The sequence below is a fragment of the Procambarus clarkii genome, chromosome 31 (assembly GCF_040958095.1).
Source record: "Procambarus clarkii isolate CNS0578487 chromosome 31, FALCON_Pclarkii_2.0, whole genome shotgun sequence".
Lineage (NCBI taxonomy): Eukaryota > Metazoa > Arthropoda > Malacostraca > Decapoda > Cambaridae > Procambarus > Procambarus clarkii.
In genome coordinates, this window is record NC_091180.1 from 23,306,374 (window position 1) to 23,321,276 (window position 14,903).

Here is a 14,903-nt window from a genome sequence, read left to right on the forward strand (position 1 = left end):
TTTGGGGCAGAATTATAACCTATCTGAACCCATGCTGGTATTTTGTTACAAAAGCCATTCTCTCCAGTAGTTTTTAAATTTCCTTCCTTGCCATCTTTTTCATTACCTTACATGGTATACATGTGAAGGGACACAGGCTTGTAGCTTGAGGGGTTTCATTTCCTCCTCTTGCTTTCTCCAATATCTTCCTCTACAGTCCACTAACTTATCTCCCTTGTAATGTTGCACAGCATGAACTGTTTTCCAGTTGTCTGAAAGCTATGCTCTTTCCAGCTACTCTTTCCATGTGAGAGCTACAGGACCTTGGCTCCTGTTTCACCATGCTGAAAACGTGGAATTATTTATATTATTAACCGCTGAATATTTGGAATCAAGATCACCAGCTCAAATAGGTTGTAGGGTAAGGAAAGGGACTCCAATTGTCGTGTTTGTAAACAAAAAATATACCTTTATTATTTTCAGACGACCAGTGCCCCATGTTCTACGATGATGGCAAAAATCCGTGGCAACCCAAGGACGACATGATCACTGTCTTCAGGTTCTTCAGCAATGCCCCTTCCCCTTGTGTCATCTCTGATGTCATCATGCTCCTCCTACTAGCAACCCTTGCATGGACTTGAACGATATCTTCACCAAGACTTAATTTGTATAAATTATCACTATTTTTGTACCGTTTCACTCAGGTTGGCTGTGATTTTAGTATTTTCATTGTCTAAATATTAAGAAGTCCTCTGTTAGTGTTGTTTATTGATGCATTACACAAGCCTCGTGGCCTTTGAGTAAGTGCATCTCTGTATGGTTCCATATGTACGTTACTGTGCTTGAAATTTACCTGATTTATCTGAGGGCCACTAATTGTAGTGGCCTCAATGAAGACAGGAAGCCGGTGGCTTGTTGAAGGTCCCCACAGTTGCCTTGATCTTTTTCTAGGTATATTTTAAAACTCATTTTAATGTGTGTGTTTATGTGAGAATGATTGGGCATTTTTGGTCAAGGGTGTGGGGTAGGGGGGGTGGGTTGAAGAAAGGGATTTTTATCTTAAAATATACAGTCAGTATAAATGCTTAAATGTATTAAGTTTGAAATTGTTTTCTTTCATCAAAGCTATTTTTCCACCATGCAGTATTTACAATTTTGTTATATTTCAATGGCCAAATGCTAAGTTATAGAATCTTATAAGAATCTGTCGATAAGTGCCAGTTCTTCCAAAAGTCTTCAGTATTATCCTTAGTCGAAGCCATATACAAAATACTGTACATTTGATTGTTAAATAACGTTACTGTAATAGTAAGCCAAGCAGAGAGAGAGTCAGTGAGTTGTGAAAACGTCAATTAACAGAGATGTGGAAGGAAGTATGTATGTCATCTAATCCAAAAAATAAAATAAAATCGTAGAAATTCCCACAAAGTTTGACTAATTAAGAGTAATGACTGGAGAATATTTTCCCCCAGAGAACTTAGAGATTATGACCCCGTTTATATTTACTGTGCGTATTGTTTTAAATGCTCTCTGTTTAAAAAAAAAAATGGTTACGTCTTGTCTATCAAAGTGTGTAAAGATGCATGTCAAGTTCTATTTTTCAGTTGGGCATCGATTGTCTGGCCACACAGGCTTTGGTAGGCCAGTTTGAGGGGTCATTTGGAATCTTTCTCTCTAGAAGCAGTATTATACTATTATATTTTAGCTTCTTGATAATTGTTTACGTGATCTCGCATATACTCAGACATCGAACATTTTCTCAAGTGCTTTTAAAGCCAATATGATCTCTTGTGTAATTTGGGATGGTTGAGAAAGGGGAGGGGAAAGGAGCTCTGTGTTCCCACCTTTCTTCCTCTTATACAACCCATTATATATACAGTATTATGTTTTCTGCCTCGTGATTATAATGAGTAGTATCATACAACATTACTGGGATTTATACTGTGTGATTGTAACCAATGTTATGGTATAATGATATAATATCACTAGTTACTATGCCACATTATAATGCAGTGTGTGACAGATTGCTGGTGTCTGTGTTATGTATGATAATAAATGACATTACATGCTGTGTACCAAGTTGCAGTACCCCTGTACCAGGACATTGTAACCAAATTTACACAACTTTATTGAGTACAGTAACACGTTACTATAACATTTATACTGTGTTACTGGGTCTTATGCTACAGGACTGTAATTACATCGTTACTTCCCGTGTAGTCATTTTCCTCTTAGGTAAGGCTCACTGGATTCGACGAGGAGCCTCAGAGCAGCAACCCCCCTTGATTCTATATCATAGTCTCGATTTTAATACCGAATTGTAGGTTAATTGCACAACATTTTCAGGTCTCGTGACTGCTATTTGTGTACATAAAATGTGGCTAGTCAGTGACCAAAGGTTCTCAGTTTAGTTCCTAATACAAATGTAAATAGCCCATTAACCATACCACAAAGAGTTTCACAATACTAACTTTTCACCACACTAAATGCACCTATATTTCTACACTCGAGATAACAAAAAAAAGTGTATAGATTGAATGGTATTTACTGGAAATAAATACAATGGAAATGTAAGATATAGAGGACAATTGAATATTGGCCTCGATAGGTTAAGTAGATAGATTTAAGGCCTCGATAGGTTAAGATAGATTCATACGCTTATATGTGATACAAAAACTGGACGCTTGGTGTAATGTAAGAAATGGCTGTTGTGCAAAGACACTTTTTGGTCACCGCGCGGGACGTCAAGTCACACACTAGGCTAGCTTTAGGTTCCCATTGGGTACAGGAAGCCTAATGGCTTATTGAGAAATCCCTGGCTAACAACTGACCGTTTGCGATGTACAGTACATCAATTGGATAAGTTGGATTCAATTCAAGAGTTGGATAAGTTGGCTAGTATCCATATGTGTTGGTAATAATCCAACATTAAACAGTTTTTCATTTTTTGTATGAATTAACAAGAGTACTTTTAAAATGTGTTTTTTTTTTTTGGTTCCCCTCCAGTGAAATTCATTCTATTCTTTATGTAAACCGAATGAGAAAATAAATTTTTAATTTTTGTATATTTTGAGTATTGTTGTTATTGTGCCTGAATACAAATTGTATAAACTGAGATACCGGTCAGTGTTGATGACCGATTAATGGCAGGATTCAACGATCATTTACACATCCACTCATTAACCTGTACATCTTTTCTCAATCTTTGGCATTTTTTTTATACAATTATTAAATAATTTATGAGCTCTGAAGCACTGTATGAGGCTATTTATAACAATAATATTTGAATGGGAAGTTTCGGTGCTCGTAAACTCTTTTTGATAAATGTAAGCAAAGTCATCACAAATTGAGAAAAGGTGTTCAGGTTCGCAAGTAGCTAACTAACTACTATATATTATAACTATAAATTAAACTGCTTGTTGAAGCCTGGCCCAGACCAAGGACATCGTATCTTCGCACTTCTGCAGACACTACGGTAATCTTCACTGTCAACTCGAGGAGAGAAAACTCTTACGTAAATTGCTTATAGCCATGAATAAGTTTATCACAAAATGCATGATGATAATAAAAGGTAAATTTTGTTTTAACGTGGTTTTTATTACCTTTGTTTTATGTATTAGGTTCAAAGCATTAGTGAAATGTATGTTCAATTTTGTAAAACTTTCAGAGGATATTTATATGAAATTCACAAGTTGTTTTAGGCTTGTGGAGCCTCTCAAACAGCTTGTCTGTGAAAACATAAAAGTACAGAAAAGTAGAGTACAGTCATGACTGTCAATCAGTCTTATTGCGCACAATAACCTAATGTGTTATAATTTCTTACCAAACAGTATCCTAAACTTGTACTGTACCTACGGGCTCACCATAGCCCGTGCTACTTGGAACTGTTTGTTCCAAGTAGCACGGAAATCTTTAACAACAACATGTACTGTTCATCATACTCTGAGAACTGCAGAACAATGACGAACAGAACATTGCATCCATCATCATAAGTCTTCGTAATTATGTTCGTCAGAATTCAAAAGAAAGTCAGACTCAATTTGTATTTAGAAAGGTGATGGTACCGAGATGTGTAGCTACAATGCAAGATCTGAAAGAAGTTATAGAATTCTAAAACAAAAGTTACCCAGTATTCCTGTTTTGATGCCAAGAAAATGTTTAACAGTGAATTACTGGTATGAGTTACCACACTAAAGCAGAATACAATACCATCTTCATAATGTAACAGGGAAATAAGGGAGACTTGTTACCTGAGGTGTGCTGGTGTCAGTGTGGGATGTGCTCTTGTCAAGGGAGGATGAGGCGCGGAGTGTCTTTAGTAAATTGTGCTCGAGTTCAATAATTGCACGAGTCATTGACCTCACCTGAAGCCTGTGAGTGTGTAAGGAACTGGTTAAGGATGTGAGATAGGAGAACATCCAGCAAGGAAGTTGTGGATAGAAGAAGCACTAGGCCCCACATGGAGGACGAAGAGACGGTGGTTGAAACATCGAATTCTTAATTTCGCAGGAGAACTTGAAGAGGAACTCTGTAGGTAAGAAAGAAGTTGTGATATTCCCAATTGAGCTATATGGATAGGGCCTTCTGCTCCAACGCAAGTAATATAGTTAGAGTATGTTTTGGGAGAAGAATTGGAGACATTGGTTTCTAAACTTTTTTTTTTATATAACGAGAGATGGGAATGGACACACAGTAACTATATATATCCTCAGTAAGTTAGAGTAGTAACAAGCATTTTGAGTGAAGAAGCTGTAGCTGAGAGCAAGACATTGTGAGATCGGTGGGGCCGGATTCACGAAGCAGTGACTTAAGTACTTACGAATCTTAAACCCTTCTTGGCGCATCTTGATTCAGAAAGCTGTTTACGAACGCTAATTCTCCCAAGAACACCACTACGCCACGACACCTCCAGAGCACTCGTAGCTTTGCGTAAACCATACATAAGTCAAGTGTTAGACCACACAACTGCACAGGACCCAAAACACAGTACCTTCGTGGGCGGGTCCCGGTCGGATCCCGTCCTGTCAGCAATATATGCTGTGTATCTGTAACTCGTATTAAATTTCCATTTCATGAAAAGACAAATAATAATTAGCAGAGCAAGTTGTTATATATATGCTTAACAAGTCAATATTAACTGCTGTTCATTTAAACTAAGGAAAGCCAGTATTCAATGTGCTTTTTAGACACGCTAAATTTTTTTGCTAATGTAAAGTTTTCACCCATATTTAAAGTTGTAAATTATTTTAGTGATTAAAAGACCTACATATTAAATTATTCATGGCAAATTAAATACTGAAAACTAGGCCAATAAATTTGAATATGAAAACGTCTTGCCTAAGTTTTTTTTTTAAATATTTGCCGAATTAATAAACTGTTTATAGTTTGAAATTGCTTACCCATATTTGTGGAAAATATAAAACACTAAGTAATAAAGACTAAAACCTTACCTAACCTCACCTGGACCAATGCACTGGGGTACAGTGCAGTTTTTAATGTGGTATAATTCTTTCAGTAAGTTATATAAAGTACGTTACTGCAGTTTAAGTAACTAATGTTTTGTAGATCCAACATTTGCCAATTATTCTTATACCTTGACAATATTATAAGCATTAGAAAACCTGAATTTCCAATTTAATAAGGATGATGCAGTGCTGGTAATAATAATGCTAATACTAATAATAATCATTGTTATTTATATCATGCAGTATACATTACAACATGTTACAGTAGTTAATTAATAGGTACATAAAAGCCATAAGAGACGTTGTAAAGTTTGGCATCATCTCATAATCTTTAAATTTATAATATTTGTCATTAACTTTATGTCCTAGATATGTTAACTATAAATGGTTTATGTCTCAACAGAGGTAGAAACTCAAGCTACAACTTAAAACCTTTACTAATAAGATATCTCTAATTTAAGCGAAAAATAGTATTTGTATATTACAAATATATAATAATATATTATTATAGTGTACAGGACAGTTACCTGTCTAGCCCATACATCATACTCCCATAAATTCAGTAATTAACAGAGATCTGTAAATAATGCTTAAAGTTTTATATGCCACCAGGACGACAGAGTTAGGACAGTTATTATGAATCCATCATAGGGAATATAACTTATCAGAAAGCAAAACACGTTTTGATGAAGGTTTTCTTGGCGTCCCTTCAATTACAGCCAATGAAGTCACGCAATATCTCTTGGACTTATGTAGGTAAAGAAAAAAATATAACATTTGTTTACTACAATGTTGGTGCTGACTGTAGAACTTGAAACAATTATTTTAATTCGAAATAAACTCGTTTTATAAGAAAGTACGACATAATTAGGTGATGCCTGATCGATGGTAGTTGAAATATAACAAATATTGATGTTGATTACATATTCGTTAATAATACTTAACGTTTTATGGACCATTTGATTAACACAAATATAAACATTATTGTGACCACATTTCAAGGAAAATAGCTAACGCATGAGCCAAGATATAGTTATGCATCGCCGGTGTTCAGACACTTTAATTGAGACTACCATAGTTGCTAGTCTCCGGACAAACATATGCGATTTGTCACTTCTCCAGCTGAACCGGTAATGTGATTGGCTAAACAATAAGATGAACAATGCTACTTTCTCTCTGGCCAAACGAAAAAAAAACTGGTAACATCTATCGAGAATTAAGTTAACCACATCAAAATTGCTAATAACCGCATAAGATCTACCTTTGTGAATTGTGCGTATGGTTATCATTATTCTATTATGCAGGAAGAACCATACATCTATGGATCATCCAATAAGGTCAGCAGACTTCTAGATGTTATCACTGCTAGGCTACAAATACCTACAGGAGTTTGTACAACCTGCTGATGTAGGCGTGACTAAATGTAAACTCTTGCCAGCAGAACTATTCACACAATTTACGTTATTACATAAGTGAATGAGAAAAATGTTTTAAGGACTTGGAAAAGCCTACCCGTCGACGCCGTAAATGCCAAAACACTGCTGAATTTCAAAATCCAGCTCAATAAAATCATCAGGATAAATGGGGGGGGGGAGAGCTTTGACAAGCCGCCGGCTACCTGTTCTTGTCGAGCCCACAAAAGAGGCAGTGGCCCACAAGTAAATTCAGGTAAATTCAGAATGATGTGCTACCAGTTATCCTAGCCAAGTATCTAACGTTTGTGTACGCAACTGTGTTTTTTTTATCTGGTATCCAATTGAGCCTTCAAGCCTCCCCTAGGGTGTCACTTGAGCACAGAGGCGTTAGCTGATACATTTTTCTAATGCACTGTGAAGCCGCATCTCTGTTTCGAGGATGATCTCGGGTTTTGGTATAATATGCTTGACTATGTATAATTTGGAATGACTCGTTGAAGGTTTTTTTGTTGTATTTATTTTATTTTACCATGTCTCGTATCTAACTTGAAGGTGTAATCATGACTTAATCTTGACTAGAAGGACTAGCTATGTCTTGACATTGGCTGGTAGCAAAATCTACGCCTACTCCTTGGCTAAGAGGACCAAAATCAGCAATAATACGATACGGACGTGAAATCTAGATGAGTTACCCTATAATCAGTTTTCTCAAATCCACAGTAACTTCAGTTTTCTTTGATAATTTAGTAGAGTCCCCCCCATAATACAAAAAACTATTATATTTTTAGAACATTAAAACTCGTATATAGGAAAATAATCGTAGATATTTAAATATATATGTGTCTTTTTACCAAAATAACCAAGAAAGAGGAGAAGGAACGTATATTAGCTGACTGGTGTAGGAGAATAAGGGAGACGCCAGCCACATTCCTGAGGTGGTCCACCAACGTCTTGGAGGAGTCAGCACTCCCACCTCAGCGTCTGGCCCGGCCGTCTCCTGCATATATTATACTCCCATTTTTTTTTTTTTTGACCCCCATACCTATCTGCTGGGGAGGGGGATGGGGGGGGGCCGGTGTATCTTGCTTTTGTTCGGTCAAATACGGGAGTGTATTCTGTTTTATGCAAGTTTTAAGGACTTGTTCGAAACGCTATGGTGGTGGCTGTGCAAGATTGTAAGAATTCTTGTATATATGAGTAAATACAAATAAATACAGTTATTTAACTTAATTAGGGTCATACGAGTCCCAGCCCAGCTCCGCCAACCCAATCCCACAACCCACACCTGCCCACACACCCCACAATCCACACCCCCACACCTGCCCACAACACACACCTGCTATACAGTGCCCCCCAGAACTATGACTCAGGTGCGAGAACACCCCAACACCGACCGAGTCAACAAAGAGATGCACGTTTTAACGAGTAATATATTAACTCTGGACAATATTTACAACACATGACTGTCGGTTTATAAATATACTGTATAACACCGAAGCTAAAGCCAGGCAAGAAATTACTTAAGCATTACTCTCCTGTTGAAGCAACACATCTTTAGAAGTGTGAAGATGCGCTGATTAACACGAAAGTGCTTAAGTAATTTCTTGTTTCAATGTATCTTCGTGGTTATACAATTTCACCTTATTCATCACGTTAATTTCTTCGTGATTTACACACACATATAATAGAGTTTAAGTAGTATATATATATATATATATATATATATATATATATATATATATATATATATATATATATATATATATATATATATATATATATATATATATATATATATATATATATATATCATTTAACGAAGCTCAACCATGTCATTTGAGGAGATTGAAAATACTTGAGAAAAGGAATGGCAGAGCAACATAATAAGGGATTATAATCAGTGGAGTAAAGCAACGGTGAAGGCTTAGATCATCTTATATAGCATCAGAATCTACTTGACACTAAGAATAATGAAAACGAGATTCGGGTTATTTTTCCAACCTGTCACTTGGCGGCGCTGTACACACTCGCCCTCCCGCTCTTGCCACACCGCCCTCCTTGTATTTCATTTGCCTTAGCACACTGACGCATTGGTTTCTGAGAGTTCGCTCGTTTTCGCCTGCATCTTAACTCTTACGTGGGTTTGAGAGCGTGTGGCGAGGGGGAAACGAGCCGGCCAAAGTCGTTAACCAGTGGAAATATATACGGTGGAAAAGACATTAAGGTGCATCTGTTGCGTCCATAATCAGCATTCACCACAAACAATCGCTCACTTGTGAAGTTTACCGCACTGTTGGTCACGCTAATGAGGGTCACCGCGGACGAGACAATCTGACAAAGGTAGTGCAGGTTGATGAGAAATAGTTGTAAGATGAACATACTAAAAATGCCGGCCAGCGGCGACGCTGCCTGTGTACGATGTGTCTAGTGACGATATGTCTACCTCCCAACATCATCTTCTCCTCCTCATTCTTCTTCTTTTACTTCGTTCCTACCTCGTTTTCCCCTTTATATAGCCTCCTTGTTCTTCCCTCTCTCTCCGTTCTTCCATTCCCCCTTCCCTCTACTATTCTCTCTAATACCGGTTCCCATTTTCTTTATTATTAATGACTGGTAAGATTTACCGCCGTTGTTTAAACATGTTTAATTATTATTTTTATTTTCAAAGCAAATTACTGGCTCATCTGTCTCTAGCCTTGTGTGTGTGTGAGTGTTTGTTTGTTGCCACAGCCAGTGTTGGCATCAACATTTTGAATAGTAATATTTTATTGATAAACATTATATAGAGGATCTCGTTGCAATGTTTACATAGTGTGTGTGTGTATGTATATATATATATATATATATATATATATATATATATATATATATATATATATATATATATATATATATACATATATATATATATATATATGTTTAGATAGGAGATGCCTCGTATGGGCCAATAAGCCTTCTGCAGCCCCTATGTTTATCCCTTATGTATCCCCCCATGTTTTTCACCTTCATTGTATTATCACCTGACCTAATGCGGGTATAAAATCAACTAGTATTGTAAGATTGTTCACTTGAGAATGAACCATGGAGGTTCGAAACGTCGTGCAAATTATACAAATAAGTGTAATACACTCTATAGTAAATCACTTCTTTTCTTCACCTTAAAAGTACGAAAATGAGTTTTGGAGAACTCCTATTCCAATTAAGCCCTGATGCTAAGAAAATAGTTAGAGGGATAGAAGCCCTAAACCAGAAAATAATAAATACAGAATATGCGGTCATATTCAATGAAACATGTTTGAAAGAAAACCTGCTGCCAGTATACACCAATATATATATATATATATATATATATATATATATATATATATATATATATATATATATATATATATATATATATATATACTGTACTACTCTTCACCCCAGCCACAATTGTAACGATTTCAATACATCATTTAAGAATATGGTTTCTAAATCTAAATCTGAGCCACCTGTTGAGAAGCTCATGTCGTATATATAACCGGTTGGATCCCTCAGTTGATTTACGATTTTTTTACATGGGTCAGTTTGACACGATATTCACCTCCCGTTTTCTATATCTTTCAATTGCCTTCAATTCTTCTCGCTTTCAGCCATTTGTTCGCTCTTCTCTTTACCTAGTGAGCTTCTGTTCGATCCTGCTCTATCTCAATGGCTTCCTTGTGCCTTCGTATAGTCTAATTCCATTTGTCTTCATGTAGTCTACTTCCACATGCTTTTAAACTATTTATTCTCTACAGATTTTACACACAATTTTTTTTTTTTTTTTTTTTTTTTTTTTTTTTTTTTTAGATATATACAAGAGTTGTTACATTCTTGTACAGCCACTAGTACGCGTAGCGTTTCGGGCAAGTCCTTAATCCTATGGTCCCTGGAATACGATCCCCTGCCGCGAAGAATCGTTTTTTCATCCAAGTACACATTTTACTGTTGCGTTAAACAGAGGCTAATGGTCTCTCGTTGGTCTGGTCAACAATGGTCTCAACGTTGTTTTCTTTACTCTGGTGAGTAGAGGTGGAGTAAGAGACCAGTGGGCAGGCTTAGAGCTTTTCCTTCTTATAGCTCTAACGTTCAAGTCTTACTTTAATTTAATTTTTTTGGTAAATTTTTCCCCGAGGGGCGAGTTTATTGGGCAGCGTCACTCATGCTGTGAGTGGACACACCACCATAGTGACAGTATTGGGCAGCGCCACTCATGCTGTGAGTGGACACACCACCATAGTGACAGTATTGGGCAGCGACACTCATCCTGTGAGTGGACACACCGCCATAGTGACAGTAATAGGCAGCGCCACTCATCCTGTGAGTGGACACACCGCCATAGTGACAGTATTAGGCAGCGCCATTCATCCTGTGAGTGGACACACCGCCATAGTGACAGTATTAGGCAGCGCCACTCACCCTGACGTGACACGTACAACACAACGTTTAATCTCTCATTTTGGCTAAGTTAGGGAAGGTTAGGTTAGGTTAGGTTGGATTGGGTCAAGCTGGGTTTGGTTGGGTTTACTTAAAGAGAAAATTGTGTCAGGTCTTAGACCCTAATTCCCCCCAGCTCCTGAACCCCCTTAACACCTTGCTCCTACCCTCCCCTCCCCCCTCTTTCCCTATCTCTCCAAAACTTAACTGTTGGAAACAGAGAGAGAAAAATAACCTTGCAGTAACGGGCAGAGACATCGGCCTCTTACAACGGAATCTTCACCTTTACCACCTGGTCTGACCCCTCGATCACCATCTTCAAATGTACACTTCTTACTGTACTGCATAATAAAATATAATCACATACTCGAACGGGTACCCGTCAGTGCTTGGGGGTGACTGTCTGTCAAACTCTCACTGTCTCTTTCCCGTCTTTTTTTGTTTTAATTAAGATTAGGGTTCACTCTAGGAACTGTATTGAAGTTGGAAGTGAAAGTGCAAACAGTTAAGAGCCGTTATCCTTTATAAGCTCATCTGGAACCTGTCACTATTTGATTGATTTGTTTTTTTATTATGCACCCCATAATTATCCCGTGGGCTGAGCCTGTCACTAGAAACTCATTTATTTGATGAGTTTTTGTTTTAAACTCATTTGATGAGTTTTTGTTTTATACTCATTTCATGATTTTTATATTTTTTTATTATTTTATCACTCTCACCCTTTCTCCCTCTCTCACAGGGTCCAGGACGGACCGAAACGTCGCCGATTCTCCATTTTCTGATGTGTGGTTTGGTCATAATATCTTCAGCCCCGTTATTACGACTCGCCTTCCTGGAAAGTAAGATTTCTTACGAGATATAAAGAGGGATATAATTCTTGTGAGGATTTGTGTGATGTAGGAGATATTGAAATGTATATGTGTATGCTTGTGTGGTATTTATGTAGCTTAGACGGATAGAGACGGGAGACTTGGAAGAGACAGAAGAGGAGGAAGAGGGTTGATCAAGTCTGGCGAAGATTAAACAGAAGTCACAGGGACAGAGAGACGACAGAGACAGAGAGACGACAGGGAGAGAGAGAGAGAGAGAGAGAGAGAGAGAGAGAGAGAGAGAGAGAGAGAGAGAGAGAGAGAGAGAGAGAGAGAGAGAGAGAGAGAGAGAGACAGACAGACAGACAGACAGAGACAGAGACAGAGAGACGACAGAGAGAGAGACGACAGAGAGACAGAGACACAATGGGGGCCTCGTAGCCTGGTGGATAGCGCGCAGGATTCGTAATTCTGTGGCGCGGGTTCGATTCCCGCACGAGGCAGAAACAAATGGGCAAAGTTTCTTTCACCCTAAGTGCCCCTGTTACCTAGCAGTAAATAGGTACCTGGGAGTTAGTCAGCTGTCACGGGCTGCTTTCTGGGGTGTGTGTGTGTGTGTGGTGTGTGGAAAAAAAAGTAGTTAGTAAACAGTTGATTGACAGTTGAGAGGCGGGCCGAAAGAGCAAAGCTCAACCCCCGCAAAAACACAACTAGTAAACACAATAGAGGTGGAGCCGTTGCATCAAGGAAGACATCTCCATGTGGCAGACAGAATGGACATGAGAGATGCTGGGGATGCTCTCGGACGCAGGTTCGAATCCTCGTCACGGCCCTTGTGGATTTGTGCAGTGGACATGAGAGGTCAATGTAGCTCTCAGCACCAGAGAGACTACATATACAAGATAGCATAATGTGCATATACGAGACTGGCAAGTATATAAGACCAGCATATACAAACTAAGAGGGGGGAGGGGGGGGCGGGTTATTCAGAGTACACGACGTATATGAGGACCATTTGGGTGTATGCTGGATACGACCCCCTCCCCCCAGGACCCCCACCCCAGGACCCCCACCCCAGGACCTCCCCCCCTCCCCAGGACAGTGTACATAAACACAGGCACACAACCAATTGTTTAATTACCATGAAGAAACGCCTGAAGAAAAGTAGTTTTTTGTTTGTTTGCCCTTCTGCGTAGGCTCCTGAAGCTCTTTCCACGAACCCCCTGAAGGACTTTGACGAGCACCCTGAAGTCCTTCACCTGTTTCCCCCCTGAAGCCCTTTAATGGACCTCCCCACCACCTGTGAGATCCTTACACGGAACCCTAAATGTTCCACGGCCCACCCCCCCTCGAAGACGTTTCATGGACATCCAAGGGTTCAACGGACCCCTCCTGAAAACCTTTGACTAACACCCAAGGGTTTCACGGACTTCCCCCTCCCCCTGAAGACCTACGGACCCTAAGGGTTCCTGGGACCCCTTGAAGACCTTCCATGAACCACCGGTTAAGAATCTTGAAGAAGGAGAGAACAGAAGTTTATGTGATACCGTTTCAGAAGTTTGATACGGAACCTGAGGGTCAGTAGTCACTCTGCTGGAGAACCGACAGCTGGTAAGGCGGGGCTGAGGAGCTATCGTTCCATCAGGAGTATCTTGGTGAGCGCGAGCATACACTGAGGCGCTCACACACATAGGGGGCCGGTGGCCGAGCGGATAGCACGCTGGACACGTGATCCTGTGGTCCCGGGTTCGATCCCGGACGCCGGCGAGAAAGAATGGGCAGAGTTTCTTTCACCCTATGCCCCTGTTACCTAGCAGTAAATAGGTATCTGGGAGTTAGTCAGCCGTCACGGGCTGCTTCCTGGGGGTGTGTGAGTGTGGTGTGGGGAAAAAATAGTAGTCGTAGTAGTTAGAAACGGTTGATTGACAGTTGAGAGGCGGGCCGAAAGAGCAGAGCTCAACCCCCGCAAGCACAACTAGGTGAATACACACACACACACACACACACACACACACACACACACACACACACACACACACACACACACACACACACACACACACACACACACACACACCTGAGCCCATTAGGCTCAGGAACCTGTACACCAGTTGATTGATCTGTTGAGAGGCGGGACCAAAGAGCCAAAGCTCACCCCCCCCCCGCAAGCACAACTAGGTGAATACACACACACACACACACACACACACACACACACACACACACACACACACACACACACACACACACACACACACACACACAACGAGCGAGAAGGCACGCAATTTAAACACACACAACAGAAGCCAGTCTCGGCACATTTGCTCAACCACAGTGAATGTTCTCCCTGCTAAACATATCCTATAATTCTTTCATTGTTGAGAGCTCCTGTTAGTTCTGTCTACCGGACAGAGTTCCTGTTGTTCGGACTGTTGAATATCATTCCTCTTCGTTTTCTCAGAGAGAGTTCGAGTTGTTTGAACGGTTGAACACAGTTCCTGTTCATTGTCTCTGTTTGAGACAATTCCTGTTCGTTCAGGAACCTGGAAAGAGTTCTTGTTACTTTTGTTTGCTGGATAGAGCTGTTTGACCGTGCACAACTAGGTGAATATATCTAAGTGACTACACACACACACACACACACACACACACACACACACACACACACACACACACACACACACACACACACACACACACACACACACACACACACACACACACACACACACACACACCGTCGACAATGGTGCAATGCTCAGAATGAAAACATTGCC

At 39.6% G+C, this 14,903-nt stretch overlaps 1 protein-coding gene and 1 long non-coding RNA gene across 6 annotated transcripts in view; both read left to right on the forward strand.

Moving 5' to 3' along the window:
* Nucleotides 1-3,566, forward strand: part of LOC123758739 (uncharacterized) — a 28,706-nt gene extending 25,140 nt beyond the window's left edge. For both annotated transcript variants that reach the window (XM_069334555.1, XM_045743369.2), the window contains one exon: nt 463-3,566. In XM_069334555.1, coding sequence (XP_069190656.1) covers nt 463-620 — 158 coding nt within the window. In that variant the 3' untranslated portion in view covers nt 621-3,566. The remainder of the gene's footprint in view (nt 1-462) is intronic.
* Nucleotides 3,567-4,025: 459 nt separating this feature from the next.
* Nucleotides 4,026-14,903, forward strand: part of LOC123758957 (uncharacterized) — a 229,407-nt gene continuing 218,529 nt past the window's right edge. Inside the window, exons 1-2 of one of the 4 annotated variants that reach the window (XR_011230090.1) lie at nt 4,026-4,513; nt 12,057-12,156. This is a non-coding gene — a long non-coding RNA (uncharacterized lncRNA). The remainder of the gene's footprint in view (nt 4,514-12,056; nt 12,157-14,903) is intronic. The other 3 variants (XR_011230089.1, XR_011230086.1, XR_011230087.1) reach the window with 3 other exon arrangements.